The 19,979-nt window shown below is 36.2% G+C and overlaps 1 protein-coding gene across 1 annotated transcript in view; it reads right to left on the bottom strand.

Annotated features, from left to right (window-relative positions):
- Nucleotides 1–19,979, bottom strand: part of TRHDE (thyrotropin releasing hormone degrading enzyme) — a 202,099-nt gene that overhangs the window by 107,825 nt on the left and 74,295 nt on the right. The window contains exons 4-5 of the mRNA XM_014879363.2: nucleotides 14,655–14,809; nucleotides 8,866–8,979 (exon numbers count right to left, since the gene is read on the bottom strand). Coding sequence (XP_014734849.2) covers nucleotides 8,866–8,979; nucleotides 14,655–14,809 — 269 coding nt within the window. The remainder of the gene's footprint in view (nucleotides 1–8,865; nucleotides 8,980–14,654; nucleotides 14,810–19,979) is intronic.

The following is a 19,979-nucleotide window of genomic DNA, read 5'->3' as shown; positions in this document are numbered from 1 at the left end:
AAGGAGAACTTCAGATTCAAGTTACCATAGCTGAAAAGTCTTTCTTGAAATTTACAGCAGACTATCAGACTGGGATACAAATGGAATAGTTAGTATGCCTCCAAAAATGCAAACCTACATTTAGTTTAGGTTTAATTCCCACCAATTTAGTGGGAATTAAGAAGGCTTCTGACCTATAAAGCCAAATTTATTGAACTACAAGGATTTCCATAACATTCCCAGCCTTTCCGTTTAGTATAAAGCCCCTGAGAGCAGACAGGAGGAGACTCAAATATAATTCAAGGGAGGCACGGATAGACTGCTGGTTGACAAGGGGCCTGCAGCTTGAAGAGACAAAAAAAGCAGAAGTGCAGAAAGAAACTAAAACTGCCTTAATTATGTTGACAAAACACTACTTCAGCTCTTGAAGTCCTAATATCACATTAAGGGGAAAAGGTCAATACGTGTGACCAAACTGCTTATACTGATGGAAGAAGGGCTTTCTAGTCCCTAGTTATTTTACCCTATGCATACAGGGGAATTGATCTGTTTTAACTGACACCTACAGGAGTAAAGAAACACTCAGGATAGAAATTGTAAAGGAAATCAATCTTGGAATGTGCTTAATGAGACCAGCAAGCTGGCAACATGATAGCTGTCAGGTTTGTAGGTACACATTGAAACAATGACAAAATGCTGTACAAGATGACTCGTCCCTGAGGGAGTTCAACCACCAGAAAAAAGCCAAGACTGTGATCCACCTGTGAGGAAAGGAGGGGTTCAGGCGAGTCTTGCAGCCTTGCTTGGCAAGTGTCAGTAGCCACATGCAAGTGTAGTGCTGACACAGGGCCAGGGCTCTGAGCAGGAAGGGTACCACAGCAGCACAAGGTGGGTCTGAAATAAGGACAGAGCTGCTTCCACACAAATTTGTGCCTCATTCTAAAGACAAAGAGGAAGCTCCTCTACTCCCTATCTTCCTACTGTGCACTTGGAAACCCAACTTTTCATCTCTTCTCTTCAGAGCTTTCCTTGAACTGTGTATAGTCAAAGTCTGAGATTCCAGACCTGTGTTGAAAATAAAACACATGACAATTATTTCTGCCTCCTCTCACTCTTTAGAATGCTTCCAGGTGCAGGGACTGAAGTGCTCTGATCAGATGAACATGTCTTTAAAATATCTATATTTTCTGATTATTCCCAAGCATCTGTGGTCACTAGATTCAAGTATTTGTCTCTTCATAGGAATGATTTCTTTCAATCTTCACCAGTATGACCTTCTCTGCTTTGCACAAGGTTTTCCTGAAAGACTTCTTTTCCTGTGCTGTCTCTTCCTTATCCAACACTCAAATTCACCTTGTTCTTGGGAAAAAGAGAGATAGTGGTCACTCTTCAAGTGTAAATCTCCACCAGGGTGCCCAATATTTAACTAGTCTACCTCTAAATGGAAAGAAAGCAATTGTAAAATAACATTTTTGGCAAAAAGACTGTATCATCAAGAAGCATTTACCTTCAAGAAAAATTTATTGTGTATAACAGGATAACAACGATGTAGTAGAGAGGAGTTGCTGCTGGTGATCTTACAATATCATATTGAGGTATAATTTAAGAGTGAAAGTTAGCAAGAAAATAATGTAATACTTAAAGACAGTCACATAAAAATAACTTCTAAAAATTAATATGAAATACCAGGGAAAAGAACTAAAATGAAAGAAATAAAAGGAATTAAAGAAGCAGCATAATGAAAGCCCAAACTGATAATTAGTACGCAAAAGAGATCAAAGGCCCCAATATTAAAGGCATTGCCTTTGTTCTGGGACAGTCATTTGAACACTTTATGGACTGCGAAATCTACATGAATAAAGTTTAACATTGGTGTGCAAATCTGCAAACGACTTTCCTGACAAATTTTCTGAAACTATCATCTCCACAAGAGCTTTACTAGGCATCAATAGAACAAAGAAGATAAGTGATCTTTCACACCTAAGAGAACAAGAATTTGCAAGACACAATATTTGGGTTTACAGGGAAAGTGCATCCTAGGGAAAAAGAAACCGACAAATTTTGAAAGCAATCAAAGAACACCAGCAAATGCACTACCAACAGTCGAGTTCTAACAAAATATATTACAGAGTGAAGCGTAAAAAAACAGAGGAATATAATCTACAAGGAAATCTAAGGTTTGGTAAAATGCATTAAGGCCAGATAAGATCCACCGAGAGCCAAAACCAAGTTTTTGTGTCTACATGCTTACAAATCCTAAGTTGTCACAGCACAGGAAGTCTCCTGAGTACTTGCAAATGAAAGCAATGTTTCTTTCTCGCTTTCCAACAGTAATCTTTTGTAAATACCTTGAGCAATTTACAAACTGCTTTTTTTCTTTTAATTTACATCTCTGATGTGTTTCAACTATGTGTATAATTTGCTGAAGGAGGCCTGCAACATATTCCACATTGATCAGTTCTTTATCATGTCACAGTTCCATATTTACCTTCATAACCCTCTTTTCTGCATTTTCTGTCAAAGGTCTTGCAAAATTTATTGAGAAATTTTCACACTGACTGGCAACTTTTGTTGTTACAAAACAAGGTAGATGTCCTAGGAGTTCAAAGCTAAGGAAGACCAACAGGTTTGAGTATTGGGAAGGAGAAGTGGATACATATTTTCTTTTCAATCATGACCACTTGCTTACATTGCCAAGCAGATGGGTAGCTGATTTGGAGTTCCTAACCAATTCTGCCAACTCCTTCAACTTCTGTTTCCTTTCTCCACTCTGTTTATCAGATACAGCTTTGATTTGGTTGTACACCAAAGGCATTATGCCAAATGTATGACAACAGAATGAGAGGATGCAGTACAAAAAAGGGAGCATTAACAAAGGAAACAACACATACTGACCACTAGCACATCACAAAAAAAGGCCAATTTCACTCTCCAAGATCATGTTTTGCCACCATGTATGCAGTTGCCTTCTCTGAAATAGAGTCATTAAGCAAACAGATGAACTGAGAGGTTTCCTCATGCATTTGTCTTCAGAGCATTTTATAATATTAGGAAGCTTATCCTCTAATTTAAACACCACAGACGAAATCTGTAAAGGAAAATCACCTCAATTCAAGAAACAGTAAATAATACCTAAATAAAAAGTGGCTTTATGATGTGGTTGGTATACTGACCCAACTTCCAGCAACAACTGTCAGAGGTTACCATCCATGAAAATACTTTCCATGTACTACACACCTAGAGTCTGCTTCAACCTGAAAGTGATCAGATTCAGCAAGCTGAGTCCTGAAGGAACCAAAGATGTTTTGCAGACACACCAAAAATCACTTACCGGTTTGTGCTCCAAGTAACTGCACACTGCCACAACTTTAAAATAAAGTGTTAGCATATTCAGGATTGCTGAAAATTTGAGAAGTGGTCTTTCAGTTAAGAACGCCCTCAAAAATAGAACTTAATTTTTTTATTGAATTTCCCATACCAACCATACTTCTGGATGAAATGTATATTCTTGTTTCAGCAGGGAAGCCCTGTAGTAAGTCGTTCCTTAGAGGCAAAAGTTGCTTCAAAGTTTCTATCTCATCTTTGCTGAAGATGAAGTGCCTACTCATTCAAAATTATGTGAAATTCAGCCAGCTGAGTGAAGTCTTTTTCTGAAACTAAAGCTTCATCTAAACCCTGAACTCAGAAGGTTTGGACTCACGTGACTCCAAAGCTCTCATCATAATGTCATTTAAACTGCTGTCTCAAGATGAGCAGAAGATGACACGAAGCTAGAAGAGACACTGACATTCTCCAAACCCGTACTTAATCTCCTGAATAAATGTTTCATCTAAATGTTGATATTCACTTATGTCTGATCTCTAACTGTTAAGAGTTAAGTACTTAAAGTAAGGAATTCCCTATATTATCGACTTTGCCAGAGCATTAAAAAAATGCAAACCTGTCTTTAGGAAGAATACGTAGAAATGTAATTTTTTTTTTTAGTTATAAGCAAAATTTAGTGTCAGGATTTCTTACCTCGTATACTTAAAAAGGGCTAGTAATTAGGAAACAGAAGATCTTGCACCTTACCTTTACAATCTCCTTTTTTCCTGGCAAATTCAATTATACATGAGATTCTAGTTAATTTTACACTGAAAGCTTCCCCCATAGTCAAGTTAAAACAAAAAATCACACAAGGATTGACTTCACTGAGCAGTTACTGGAGGAAAAACACTCCATGTGGTATTAATTACAGGCTTACTTTACACCAGCATGGGGAGCCTTTAACCAAAAAAGAAAAGATGAAAGTAGTTTTAAAAAAATGAGAGGCTGAATCTCCCTCAATGCTGAGCCAGCATGATATTTATGTTGGGTTAGAAGGATCAAGCAAGCTATAGCTCAGGTCTGAAATGCCAAAATAATAATGAAATAAATCAAACAGGTCCATATTTTAAGTCTACTTCAAAACTTATAATGATTTTCTGGGGTTTCTATGAGTCAAACATTGTCTTAGAAATCTTTACTGATGGAGGCAAACGCATTGGGAGGCATGTGAGGCAAAGCACCCTAAAGATAAGCATGTGTCTAGTGGCTGAACTCACTCATTATTTCAATGTCAATGAGAAAGATGGGCAACTAAGATCATTTATCTATTTCTTACTCATTATGATACAGCCATGTTCATATGCAACCTCGTTATTATTTTCGACTGTCTGTAGTAATGGCAGGATTGTCCAGACCCTGGCAACTGAGAGTGCAAAGAAAGCATGGCTCACTTAAGGAAGGAGGAAAGATACCCTTCTATACAAAGTTTTTAATTTAATAGAAAGAAAAATTCTGGCAGATATGACCATCCTTAATTATAAAAGTAATAAGCAAATAAGAATGTGGGAAATCCTATCCCAAGGCATTAATGGATCAAGAAGATACAGAATTCAAACCTATTGCTGATGTGCTACACCTTGACTCAGCCAGTAAAGCTGTCAGCAAAGCTAACTTTTATATAATAAAGAAAAGGGAGAAGGCAGCTGGGGTCTGTGAAATGCTTTCTCAGCACCAAGCCAGGTACTGACTGCTAAAGTATTTGATGCTCATTTGATGGATGTAAGGGCAAATTACATACCAGTAATTCCTGCTGTCATAGTTCTCAAAACCTACCCCAATACCAGAGACATTCAAGGGCAAACATGATGGTTCCTTCTACCAGAAAATAAGGAGGGAAAAGATCAGCCAATAAATTCCTGAATTTGCAAGCCTCAGCTGAATTCCTTCCTTTATAAAGCCACATGCAAAGGACTTCAGGATATGAGAGAAACAAGCCAAGAGGAAGATACAGCTGCAAACAGGCCTCTGAAAGGTGGAAGGTGAGCAGAGAGGATCAGAAAAGACAGAGCTCTGAAGTGGAAATTACCAGTGTGGAGTTTTCCACTGTAATTTTTTCTCAGCAGCAAAGGCCCCTTCCACAGAGGTGAGATACCTTGTGTCGGTCATAAGATCTCACAGCTCAAGAACTCACATCCAGCTGTGGTTGCTTTTTGATGGCATGGAGAAACTAAGCCTCTAATACATAAATCTCATCTTTTTCTAAGTCATGAAATAGCAACAGCCAGGCAATTCACATGCAGATGACTATTCTGAGAACACATGATCAAGCAAAATTCCCTGATCTCAGAGGAACACTTTGCAAAGACAGCTTTCTTTTTAAAATCATCCTGACAACACAGAAACAACTGTTTAAACTTCCTAGACTTTTAAGAATGAGATCTAGAAGTAAGAATTTGAGACATTTCAGAATAAGAATTTCAAAAATCTTAATTTTGGAGGACAGGCAAGGCAAGAGGCTGAAATTGGAAGAATGGTGAATTCCTTCCCATGGCAAATGTCTAACCACTGTATAGCAATGAGAGATTTCCTGCAAAATTAAACGTTAAATTTTCACCTTCAGGTAAAAAGTAACATGGAGGGACTTATTTTTTTAGCTAAAGGTAGGAAATGAGAATTTCTAGCTTTAATCTGAAACGACTTAGCTTTGAAAAAGGATATTAAGACAGTGGGATAACCATTAAGGATCTCAGCAGAGAAAGCCCATCTTCCTATTTTAAAACCAGCAAAATTTCATTCCCTTCCTTCAGAAAGTTCTCATGTATTTTACATTAACTGCAATGGATAATGGACACCTCCATCAGAAGGCCTCTTCATTCTGTTCTTCACCCAAAATTTTAATCACAGAATAAGCTGAGTTGGAAGGGATCCACATGGATCATTGAATCCAACTCCTGATCCTGCATAGGACCATTATTAAGAGTCACACCCAAGAGCATTGTCCAAGTACTTCTTCAACTCACAGGTTTGGTGCTTGACCAATGCCCTGGGGAGCCTGTTCCAGTGCCCAAACACCCTCTGGGTGAAGAACCTTTTCCTAACACCTAACCTAAACCTCCCCTGACACAACTTCAGCCCATTCCCTCGGATCATTGGGCATCACACATCAGTGCCTGCCCCTCCTCTTCCCCTCATGAGGAAGTTGTAGACTGCCATGAGGTCTCCCTTCAGTCTGCTCTCCTCCAGGCTGAACAGACCAGGTGACTTCAGCCAGAGGATCCAGGACATAAGGATAGCAAGGGTTTAATAAGGAGTAGATTTCCTTTCTCATTAAGATTATGCAAGCATGATAAGTATGGCAGTAAACACCTTCTGGACAACACAAGAAATTCCAGAAGTGTTGGAATGTTCCATAAAGTGTTGCAGCTCCATGGCAGTTGGCACTGTAATCTATTAATCTTTCCAGCTGTAAAAGAGTCTGAGAGACAACTGAAGAAAAACTGATAAAATTAAAAATGGCAGGGGGAGGAAATATTTAAGAAAGCTAAAGAACCTAGAGAAGAATAAAAAACCAAGAAATGAGTTTCAAACAAAAGTCATGGATCCCAGTTTTGTGCAGAACTTGGTGCTGTTGGTTTAAGTAATAATGGTGTGATGTGCCTAACAGACAGCTCTTCTCAAGAATCTTAGGTTCAGCCATAACAAGGCTGCGAATGCCACGTAAGATGGACACTGAAAAATTCTCAGCTCTGCTAAAAGAAAAGCATCTTCAGACAAGTCTTATCAAAACTATAGTGCTTTATAAGCCTTAATGGTGAAAGTAGCCTATAAATGTCCAACAACTTAGAGAGGAAGCTCTAAGTATCCATATTGCCCAAGCTGTATTTCCAGTCCATTTTTTGGAATGGACTATCAATCTTTTACTTCTACATTTATCCAAAAAAGAATATGATAAAAAGTTTTTAGTAAGCTAATTTCTAATTTCCCAGTTTAACTGCCATCCCTTGTTCAATCCAGTCTTCTTGCGTGTATTCTGCTAAGATGCCAAGATTTCCCATGATGGGCATGTTATTTGCATAACAGTGAACAGAAGTTTCCACAGAAATTTCAAGCAAATATACTATATTCCAAATGACTTCTAAAGCAAAGTTATTCTGAATTTGTTAGACTGACTATGTGAAGAACAAATGACTGATGATTTGAAGATAAAATTCAGTGTATAAATGTTGTCATTTATGACACTTCACTATGCTAATATCACAAAGGCCTGCCAGATTTCATTGCATTCATAATTAGAATCATTAAATTGTAATTCAGGTTATGTTCTTTATAAAGATGAATAGCTTGAGTTTTAATATAGCCAAAGCCAGGCAAACCCAACAAGCCTACCTATGAAGGCAGTTGTCAGTTCAAATAAAGATTTGTTTTCTCTTTCATAATGCAATTATAAACCAAAATTGACACCTGAAAGAAAAAATTAAATACTGCAAAGAATTCAAATTTCACAAGACGCGTAACAAACTCAAGAGTAACCTATATATAACTATTTTATAAACTTAGCTTTAACTCATAATTATAGCATCTTCATTTTATGGTACACAAAAGTTAATGGGATAAGTACACTCAAGAAAGCACACAGAAATGGGAAAAAAAAATCAGATGTTAGTTTTTAAAAGTTTAAGCAAAACATCCAAACCACCCCAACAAATCTCTGTCAGACAATCATGACCTATAATAAATATTTTGTCACATAATAAAAACATATATAAGCACAAAAGATTAGCAAACATAAACATGCCTCCAATGGGCATTAAAATCTCTATAGGAACCTTCAACATGGTCTCATATATGATTTCCTTGTACTGAAGTCTCATGGCTCTTATTTTTCTTTCAAATATAATATAGCTAAACTACAACAATTCATATAAATTGGGACCTGTCTAGGTACAATATGATATAATAGAAGGACTCCAAAATAATGTCCCAGCATGGAATTCCCATTTCCCTCAGAGAGCTCCATTTGCACATTGGTTGAAAAAACACGTCCAACTGTGTATGGCTACAAACTATACCAAAATATAAATTCTCAGACTATGTAACACATACCAATTTAGCATTTACTCTAGACAAACAATACCAGAAAGATAAAAATAGTATATTTAGGTCTATAAGAACAGAATACCGTGAGAAAAAAATATGCTCAGTTTTATAGAATGTTTTAGCCAAACTTTTATTTCAAATTTATCTTGTGGATAACATCCAATGTTCTCAATGTTTTTAAAAAAAGGCCATGTTAAATCATAACTGCTTTAATCCAAAATATTTCTAAGCAGAGACAGTAACTATTTTAATGCTGAGTTACGACAGACATGACATTATTTCTTTTGCAATAAATTGCATATTACACTTTTGGAATGCTGTCAAATTATTTCACACCTAGTGATTTTGCTTCATTCGACATCTGATACTTGCATGCATCATTTGGTATTTTTCAGCAGTCCCTGTCTGTAACAGAAGCAGGAGTCTAACAGCAGAGCAACTTTTCTGTAGAGCCTCCACATTAACAAAATAGAACTTACTTACCATGTTCCACCCTGGGTAGAGGTAGTCTGTCCCAACAAATTCAAAATAGTGAGCAAAACCTTCTTTCAACCACACATCCTCCCACCAAACTGGAGTCACAAGGTCACCAAACCACTAGACAAACAGAAAGTTCAAATGAACAACTTTAAAAACCTTTAGGAAACCATGTTTGCATATATTTCACTTAGACAAACACATTTTCCACACATAAAACAGCAGTATTTACCACACACTGAAATTCACTAACTGTGTTTTTCCTGTGCTAATTAAGTCAACATTACAGGATGTGCAAGTTAATGAAGTAAAATATTAGAAAAGAACAAGCAGCGCAAAAGAAGCATTGAGGACTGTATTCACAGTGTCAACTTTAGTCCTCTGAAGAAGATGCTCACCTAGGTTAAACAGACTAACATACAAACTGGATAGAAAAAGGCTTCTAACTCAAGTAATCTGATCCATTACATGGAAATTTCATGATGCATAGTGTGAATATTGAAAAACATACATGTGAGAATGGGAACACATTCTTCACCCCAGACCTAAATTTCAGCATTTCTTTCTCCCCACTTTCTGCCCACTAAGATTGACAATACTACTGATGCTCCTCTCCTTGGCAGGTTTCTTAAAGAAAGCATTTTTACACAATAATGCCAGCTCTCTGTGGGTAGGACTCAGATGGCTAAAAGCAGGTAGTTGATGTCATTTAGAGACGATACTAGGGTATGTGAGATACTCACAAAGGCCTAGGAGATGTCATACATGACTTAAAGGACATCTGAAGCCTTCATAAACAGCAAGCAGAAGCAGAGGTATCTGAAATGGCACAGCCCACCTGTGTATATGCAAAGGAACCCTGCTTGAGCTGCCTGCCCTTCCTATTTCCTCCAGATGATTCTTCATCTCCACTGACTTCAATCTAATTTAGCAAGAATGACAGAAATCTCAAGGATAACTAAACTCCATAAACTCCACAAGTAAATAAAGATCATCAACTGAAAAGACGAGAAGGGCATGAGCTGAGGTTAAGGCAAGAACACAACCATTACATACCCTGCTCACTAAGAACTCAACAGACACAAATCTCACAGTACAGGACATGTAGGTGTCAGAGGGATTTTACACAGAGCTGGGATGATCACTGGAAGACAGATGAGGACAAGAATTCATAGGAAATCACACTCATATATTCATCTGCTCATGGATGACCCTAATGAGTATTTAAATGATTTAAATTATTGTAAGGTGTAACCTAAATAATGTTACACCAGTGATAAGAACAGAAACACCGACAGTATTATGAAAACCTATTTCATCCTCTCTGTAGCCTCTCTTCTTCCAAACAAATACCAAAACTTTGTTTAAGCAATATTATCTGCCAGTTTTCTCTTAATATTTATAAAATTAGTTATAATCAATAAAGATAATTTTGAGCTTTCGTGTGTAAGCAAGCTCTAAAAATAGAGAGAGGGAGCAGCAATTAAGTAATCTAGAGGGAAAGACTCGGGTTAGCACAGAGGAACTGATGCTGAACTGTACTGAGAGTGAGGAATGAATGAAAGCAGAGTTGGCCAATAGGCAGTTTGATTTCATGACAGCTGGCTTGTTTAAAGGCTTTGTCTGGGACCTGAATGAAAGCTGTCACTTCTGGAATGTCTTTGTGGAGTGAGAATGACACCACAGAAGGATCAGTGCTGCAATGAGGATACACAGTGATGTGAATACTGGAACTTCAAAGAACAGACTAGCTGGAAGATTACCAGACAGACACATATGGTTCAACAAATAGAATTCAAATGAAAAAAATGAATAAAAATGTGGCAATGAATGTCACTGACAATCAGCTTAAGAATTTAGAGAGAAAAGATGAGGTTGATAGAAGTCATATTCATATACTATGTGAAGCTAAACTTAATGCACACTCAGTATGCATAATATAGTTGAAGGCTATCAATAAATTAACTCCTCTACAGGGCCACTAACCATAGAACCTGATCTTAAGAACATTTAACTGAGAATACAAATAAATGCTGGAAATATATTCATATAGCTTATGCATTTTCAGAATTTGAAACAATAAAATGAATATAAATTCCATACACCAAGAAGTATGGAAGTTAAATTCAGAGAGTAGGTTGCTTATATGATTTCTAATGACTAAACATAACAGCATAGAGTTTATTTCCTGCATTGCAGTACTACTGAAAAAATATAAACCAGTGGTAAAATTGTCATTTTGAACTATGACTAGCTAGAGAAATTTTTAAAAAATAAAGGTTGTAAAGTTCACAATACCTCGCTCTGTAATTTGAATTAATAACATTAATTTATGTTGCTACAAAGGAGAATTTCTTCTACTCCTTTGTGAGTTTTCTGGGTTAATTTATTAATGATACAATTAAAATTATTTGTTTAATTATCCACCTAAAGGAAGAAATGTTTTAAAGGCATTAAACCAGTATGTGATATCAATATGAAAATGCAGGGAATTTGCTTAACTACTTTTGAACAATATCAGAGAGTTATGCATGCCAGAGACAGAGCAGTACCCAGAGGCTGTAAGCAAGAAAGCAAAATTTTCCAGCAGAAAAGTGCTATTATCTTCCTAGGTGCTACATGTCTCAAAGGAAAACTGTAAGTAAAGTATTTAATTTCTTTAAGTATTTATTTATTTATTTATTTATTTGTGTATTTGACTATAGGCTCTATTTGCCTGGAGTGAAGACCATTGCTTCATTTTGAAAAGTATTGATGACATAAATTTCTCATCTCCCTCAGGTATCACGTTCAACCTGATACGCAGAAAATACTTAATTTACAGATACACTGAAAGGACATTCTTTTTTATATATTTTTCTTACAGATTATTAAAAAAATGTTGATTTAGAAGTTTTTAATTTTCTTTCAGCTTTCATGCCTCTGTAACTCAATCTGTCACACCACATTTTGTGCTCAGGTGGGAAAACTATCACAAAAAATCGCGATGCATAAATTCAAATTACTCTCTTCAAAGGCTATAGGTGGAACTGATACATAATATGCAAATAAAACTGATTACTACCTTAACAGAATTATTTTAATAAATTATGGTAATTATTTCAAGCTATCAAAGCTTGTGTTTTGACCAACTCGTGGTTCGGAACTCTGAGGACAAGCTTTTTTGCCAAAACACTCTTACGATCTTTTTTTTTTTTTTAATTAAATAAACGAAATATTCCGAAAGAACACTCAAGCTGAAATACCAAAAAATAGCACCCTAAAAAATTACTGAACCAAAAGTAACTTTCAGGCGTCTCTCCTAAAACATGTACCTAAAATACCTGGTCAAACATGAAAAGCTCTGAAGAAACTGAACATGAAATCCTTTCTTAGACACTTTTTACTCGTATTTTAGCAAGCACCCAATTTGTCCCTTTGCAGTGCTGTCTGTCATCTTCTATCTGTCCTGAGTACTGTGCTCAAGCAGTAATACAGAGCAGGTTTGGTAATTACAATTTTTTAAAATCAAATCTAAAAATCAAATCTAAAGGCAGCAATCTGGATTTTTAATATTAATGTGATTTCTCTAACCTTGAAAACAACATTAGCAAAGCAATTGCTGCATGGGTTTAAAGTCAGGGAAACCAGACAATGGCACAGTCCCACATATTTTAGAAGAGTTCAATTTCCCCTACCCTGAAATCTAAAAAAACCCAAAACATTAATAAATAAAAAGTAAAACTGGAGATGTGAATTCTAGTTTTGCTTGCATCCAGAGATTTGGGTTAATTTTTGTTATTCTAGGTGTAAAAATGAGTGAAGGGGAAGAATATTCATGCATCACCATAGGCTAACAGGTGATATGATGCACAGCAAAAGATAATGAAAAATGTCGTGAATAAATAACAAAAAAACAGCAGAGGTAAGTGATCCTGGACCAGACGTGGTCTTGGTTCAGTACATTTTCAGCTAAGATAGTATTGTCTGAGAATGGTAAGATAAAGGTAGAAAATAGGGCTTAATAAAGACAATGGGATGGAGGTGCTAGACAGTGCTTTTGAGATTACATTTTTTGAGTGTGTCTCCCTTTAAACTTTACTTGCAGGTCAATAATTCATATTCTGTATGACTCAATTCTGCATCCAAAAAGTAGAAAAAATGCTTCTTTAACTTGAATTTTGACTTGAGCAAAGACCTAATCTGCATGGCACTGAAACAAAAACAGCAGCAACAGGAACAGGGGAAGTTACTTTTAATTAAGCAAACAGCACTGGAAGTAATATCAACATGGACATCAAGTAAACCTTTTCATCTGCAATTTTAAGGTCACTTAAATGCACTTTATGATCATATTTTTACCCTAAAATAAATTCAGCTATAGCTTTGTCCACTTCATGATCCTCTAAAATTCCCAGAACAATGTAAAAAGGCTTCAGTGTCTATAAGAATCAAATAAACAAACTTGGCCAGTTACAGATGTGGTAATTGCCTATCTCTGAAGTGCAAATTGCTCTGGAAGCAGAGGAAATTATCAAAGCAGTGCAAAGAATAACTGGAAGTAATGAAACGACTTCAGAAAAAACAAGACTTAAGCTGAACACTTGGAAAAAGTTACTTACTATCAGATTTAATCAAAAGGTTTTAAGGGAAGCCATATAACCCTGTAATCAGGAGCACTGAACCCGGCACTACAAACAATCACATGGAAAAATCTAATGCTAACAGGAGCTGGGACTTGATGACCTAATGTATGTTTTCCACACATGATTCCTAAGGCACTGTAATTTTTCTAGCTGAACTGTGTACTACTCTATTGAACTGCACAGTGAAGAGCTTATAGCAAAATCAGATGATAATATCAAGATCAAACCAGCAATAACTTTCAATAAAAATTTCATGTTTTAGTTGAGGACTTCACATTCATCGAACAATTTAATGTCAAATACAAACATGAACCAAACATTATTTTCAGGTTCATCTGCCAGTATGTCACTACAATGGGTCCCTTTTACACGGTACTTTTTATTTGCAGAAAGTGTTAAGAATTTGCATTGCCTTTAAAGAATACTGTGTAAAGTCACAAATGTAAGCCATGGTGATTACACAGTAGGATTTCATTCATTTTAACCCGAAGGCTATGATTATGCCTCTTATGAGTGCAAGAAAGCGTTTCCTGCCCCTGTAGCAAATTTCTTCAATAACATCTGCATTCAATTCAATATTACTAACACTTGTAATGTGTTTAGCTTGAGATAAGAAGATGGGAAAAACGTAAAATAAATTGTAATATGGATTTATTATTTTACGTTTTCTTACTGACACAATAGTTTCTGTACACATAGAGACTTGCTTATCCACCATTAGTGAACAGAGAGGGTCAATATCAAACTGGGAAAAAAACTGAGAAGAAAAAGAAAATGGATATGTGTATATATGACAGAAGACACAGACTACTACAAAACTGACTTCAGCCAAAACATTTTTTGACATGAACGTGAAACTTAGCATGAATCTGCTATCAACATATTTATTCTACATACCAGTAACAAACACACTGACCCACAAACACACAGAATATACTGCTACAGAAGACAGGGAAGCTATTCATTGCCACGAGTTTTCTCTTCTATCCCCATTTTGAGTCTCCACAGTTTCTGTACTGTAGGGATGTATCTTACAGACCTCCATGTTATATGGATTCCAGTTATAATAGAAATCACAACCATCCATGTACAATACAAATTCATTTTCAGTTCCGAAAAGGAGCGCATGGTTCCTGACATCAATATCAAATACGTGAACACCTCTAATACCTGATGACACAGCTCATGTACAATGACCATGGTGACATCCAGCAGGTATAAAATAGAAGAAATGCTTGGATCTAGCAGTATCCTTTGCTCCACGAAAACACTCAGTCCCCAGTTTTCCATAGCAGCATATGGATGCTTAGGCACAGCCAACAGATCTAGAAATAGAAAAAATATATGTTAAGTCCTTGTGGGAGCTACTGTGCTGAAGAGTTATTGTAAGAAGGGCCATAAATCATCATTAAAAGTATTTTTAATAACATACATGGAAAAAAAACAAACCAAAACAAAAAATGCTCTCTAGTAATATTTCCTAGGAAACAATAAAATATTCATTTTTACCTTATGCCACTATCTGCTCACAAATTATTACCATGGTATTGATATAATACAGTACTTAGTATTTCTAATGAAGCTTTCTATACAGAATCCAGCTTATTTACAACACCTTGTTGATTTACTTTTGGGTTCGATGCTGCTTGTCATGTCTACTATACTATATCAGCACAGTAACACAGACACTTACTACAAGAATTTTTTATCTTTTCATTAAAGCAACTCCTTTAAGAACATCTTACACATCAAACTGTAAGTAATGACTGACGTTTAGGGGTGCACTGAAGAAATACTATTTCACAACATCAAGAAAAATGTCAAATTATTCAGAATCCCCAATTCTTACTAAACAAGGCATCTTCCAGTGTGCAATGTTGTTAGCATATATCCTCTAGGAGCAAGACTGCTGATAGCCACCTCTCAGCCCTGCCAGCTGGAACAATGGAACCACATGCAACTTAAGGAACTTTGAGTTTTGTATTCTGTAGTAAGTGAGAAAATATTAGGAACTAGATGGGACGGTCCTTCATCAAGTAAATAAAAAAGCACCAAGGAATCTCTCACAGTGCCAGGATGTTGAACAATTCAATATATGTCTTACAAAAATCTTATTGCAGAAGATTGAAAAAGAATTAAATTGACTACTGGTCTGGAAAGAAATCTAAAATTACAGTAAATTTCCATAGGGAATGAACAAATACATAATTCTGCTTCACAGCAAAAAACGTCTGAAAGAGCCCAGAAAAAAACTTGTTTATCTATTAGAAGCCCAGTACAACCCGTGTAAAAATTAGACAGAATTTTGGAAGCTACTATGTGATATCAGCATGGTGCTCCCTCCAGTCAAACTAATTAGCTGGACTTCTCAATTAATTAGCCTGGCTGCCACATTCCTCTCTCATTTGCCTCTACTACTTCTGCTTCCAAAGCTAGTTCATTGGCAGTTATCACAGGTCTGTCTAGGTGGTCCTTCACTGGGTGACTTCCTAACATGAAGAAGAGAAATTCTGACCTAATTATTCTAAATAATACTCTAAATTGCATTACAGCACTGACACCTCTCCTAGGTTTGTCTGCTTTGGCATGCTGATGCATGTGCTGGAATTGGCTTGGAGAATAATCAGACTGCAGGAACTCTACTCCAAGATTCATAGGAAATTGCCACTGAAATATTGGGAAAGGAAATTTTGGGTATATTCTGGCATTCCTAAAAAGGGCCTGCTTCAAAAAGCATAAAAATACCAGCCTCCTAGTGAATACAAGGCAAGTCTAGCAGCTACTTCCAAATACATGCAGAAAATATCCAAATCACAGACACACTTCAAATGCTGAAGAATAAATATTTTATAGAAAAGCAAACACTAGAACAAGAGCCTAATTAAAGAAAATAATGTAAAAACCCAAAACATGGTGTTCAGGATTAGGTATGTGAGGAAATTCAAAACAACACGCTCTCCTTTTCGTCTTCAGTTGAAGCTTGAACTGCACGATTTTTTTAGAGTAACTGCAATTTGTTATAAATTACATGCAAAATGAACAGCTCCTGTCTGCTATACAAAGAAGGAATAGAGATGGGAGGAAAAATGACACAAACATTACTAGGTGGAATCACTGAAGTTAATGGCAAGTTTTCATTAACATTAAACAAGGATCTCTCCCATTCTCAATTCTGTGAAGAAAGCCATAACTTCTCCTATACCAATTAAACTTTCCTCCAAAAGGTGTCTTCAGAAGATGAATACTATTCTTATTTACCCCACTTAAGTTTTCAGCATTTCCCCTCAAACACAGAACAAATCTAGCACAAATGTAAAACCCTATTTTTTCACTGATCCTTTCATCCGTTTATTGTCCTTTGGTTTCATTTGTAGTTTTCTTTCCAGTCAAAATGGATAGATTTTGTCAGTGTCATGAAGTAATAAAACGGAATAACTCTTGTGAAACTGGCAAACAAGGGCGAGGTCTCCCACTAAACATATTTACAGGCTAATTATAGGCTGTCTTTCATTATTTGTGTTGGTGGTGGTTTGGACTGATACTTTACAGCACTGACACACCAATAAAACCTTCCAATCTGATGGACAGATAACTGCCTTGCAGGTAGGCAACCACAGAGGGATATTTTAAATCACTTTCATCCAACACAGCCCCATTTCTCTGCAAGCCTGAAAAGTCCTTTCACGCACCGGCTACTGCTGAAAGGGCTTTTCTGAAGAGAGAAAACAAAACATATTAGATAACCCTGACAGTTTCCAGAATGCTAATCCCTGCAGGTGACATGAGCATACCAATAATGTTGAGTGAATATGAGCACACTACCATTTTCTAGTACAGGGTCTGATACATTACACTTTAATGCCAAAGAAGACTTTCTTAATCTCCACTGACAGAATGGTCTCTGAAAATATTCACCATCACAATTTTTTTTTTCCTTCTTATTGTCAACGTCTAAATTCTGAATATCCAAGTCTCAATCTTTCAGTGGCTGGTCTTTAATAGCTTCAAAAATTTCTACTACCTTTAAATAAAATTCCAAACACATCTAGTTTTGTGGTAAAAGACACAGCAATCTATATCTTTCTCTGGGGAGTAGTAAACCTTTGATTTCAGAGGAACAATGCGTGATGTTCAAGTCTCAACATGAGAATTTGTATTTCCCTGTTTATCACACCATTAGAGCCCTGAGCAAGGTATCCTGTGATCCTAGAGGTGACATCTGTTAAGGTTTTAGTGTCATTTTTAAGGAGTAAGGTACAAAGGGAGGAGTGATAATGTACATTTTGATGGAAATATCATTCACACATATTACTGCATGGAAGTATTCTGCACTAACTGCAAAATGGGAACTACTGAATATATAACAGCTTGTGTACATGCTGCATCCAGTCACTCTGCACACTATTTAATTAAATTCTTTGTAAAGCACTTGTGAATGTTTGATTATGTGGATATTGCTGGGGAAATAGAAATGTGTGTTATTGCTTGCAGAGAATAATATCCTCATGCATCATAAAACTGTTACTTGATATTTCCTGATACAGCAGTGCAGAGTCCCATGTAGTGCTGGAATAATAAAGGGTTTCCACCTCCTGGCCTTCACAGAGACTAAATTCATGACCAACAAGTAAAAACTATATGGCTAGAATAAAATCACAAGACAAAAATGTGTTGGAGCTGCACACTAACATGCTACACTGGTCCAATTGTTTGAATACAAGGACAGCATTTGGGTTTCTAAAAAATCTCTTTCTGTGCGACTTTTGTGAAAAAGAAATTAAGTTACAGAAATTGTACACGGCTCAACAGCTTGTTTTATTTCCAAACATTTAATTAAGTCATTGTAACTATGTGAGTTCACATCAAAATATAATCCTCTGCCATCATCAGCAAGTTATCATCATAGTGCAAAATAGAAATTAGCAATTTCCCACCTAAGTTGGGCACAAAGCAAATACATATTTGATGGGGCTTTTTTATCTACGAACTTATTACCTGTGCAATTTGCACAAATGCTACCGTTTTTCAATCTTTGCCACTCAGTCACGTGTCTTCTAGGTTCTGTTAAAAAACATTATTCCCCAAAGCACAAACAGGGAACATCACCCTTACTATAAATGAGAGCAAGGTTAGAACAGAAAAGGATTAAATGCAAAATGATTCAGCTCTCTCATGCAGAGTACCATGAATTTGTGGGGCCTTTTCCCCCTCTTTTCCATCCTACTCTTTTGCAAACATCAAAGCATCTTCTTCATCACTGTGATTCCACTATATTTAACCATCCTCATTTGAAGCTGGACAAGGATATTGGTTTAACATGCACACATCCTCACTATACATATAAATATGAGCACGTGAATAAACACCATCACTTTTACTAACATTATGTACTGCAATCTTATTTGGTTTAGCTGCTGGTAGAAATATAACTAAGGGCTAGATACTCCAGGACACATGACATTTCCAGTATGAAATTTCTAATACTCATGGTGGAAGTTAAAAAAGCACTAAGGGAAAAAAAAAAACAAAAACAGATGTACAAATTATTTCTGCAGATTTTCTGATAAATAAATAAATAAATAAATATATCTGAGACCCCTGAAACACTGCAAGTTGTAAATGAGAACACAGAATGAGAGGCAAGGATTTTCTGTCAAGCATCTTCACACATCTATTTTCCTTAATAAACCCAGGAGGCACGCAGGGATAAACTGTCCACTCCATGTTTTTTCCATTATAATCCCTACTTTTATTACAAAAATGACACTACAAGAATAATTTGAATTTATCTATGTGCCTGTCACAATCTTATTTTTATTCATTTCTTTAGAGGCTTTCTTCAGGATATTGGTGCAGGTATTTTGCTCCCAGGATTTCCACTTTTTTTGACAAAAAATTCAACAAATTAAGAGGAAGCATGGACTAGTATAATTTTATTTAAGTCATGCCATTTTTGCCCTTTCCTATTACTGCATAATGCAATCAATAGCTTTATTAATTCTCTCCAAAGCCTTGTGCAATTTCCTAAATGAATGCTACTGTACTAATAGGGAAAAAAAAATCCTATTTACCAGAAGGGTGTATTATTTCTGCCACTCAGATTCCTTAATCAAAGTAATTTGTTTTACTAAGTAGAAGATACTTTTCTGTACCACAACACCATTTCATGATTTATGCAGATTTTAAGGAACAAGCCAAATACAAAAAGGGACAGAACTCATTAAAAAAACAGAAAGTCAAACAGTAGTTATTGTAAGAAATATCCAAATTTTCTACTCATAGAGAACTATTAATAATGGCACTTATAAGAAATATCTAAATTAGCTGCTCTTTTTTTTTCTGCACTGTTTGATTAGCATATGTCAGAGAAGTTTGTTCCAGGAAACCAAGTGACTTCTTTATATACATTCATCTCCTTAAAAAAGATATGGGAGGAGGGAAGAGGCAGGCAGGGGAACGACACAATGGGATAACACACCAAAACACCTAACAAGG

The sequence above is a fragment of the Sturnus vulgaris genome, chromosome 5, assembly GCF_052056855.1.
Source record: "Sturnus vulgaris isolate bStuVul1 chromosome 5, bStuVul1.hap1, whole genome shotgun sequence".
Classification (NCBI taxonomy): domain Eukaryota; kingdom Metazoa; phylum Chordata; class Aves; order Passeriformes; family Sturnidae; genus Sturnus; species Sturnus vulgaris.
The sequence above is the reverse complement of the archived record's forward strand: the minus strand, read 5'-3'. Positions and strand labels throughout refer to the sequence as shown.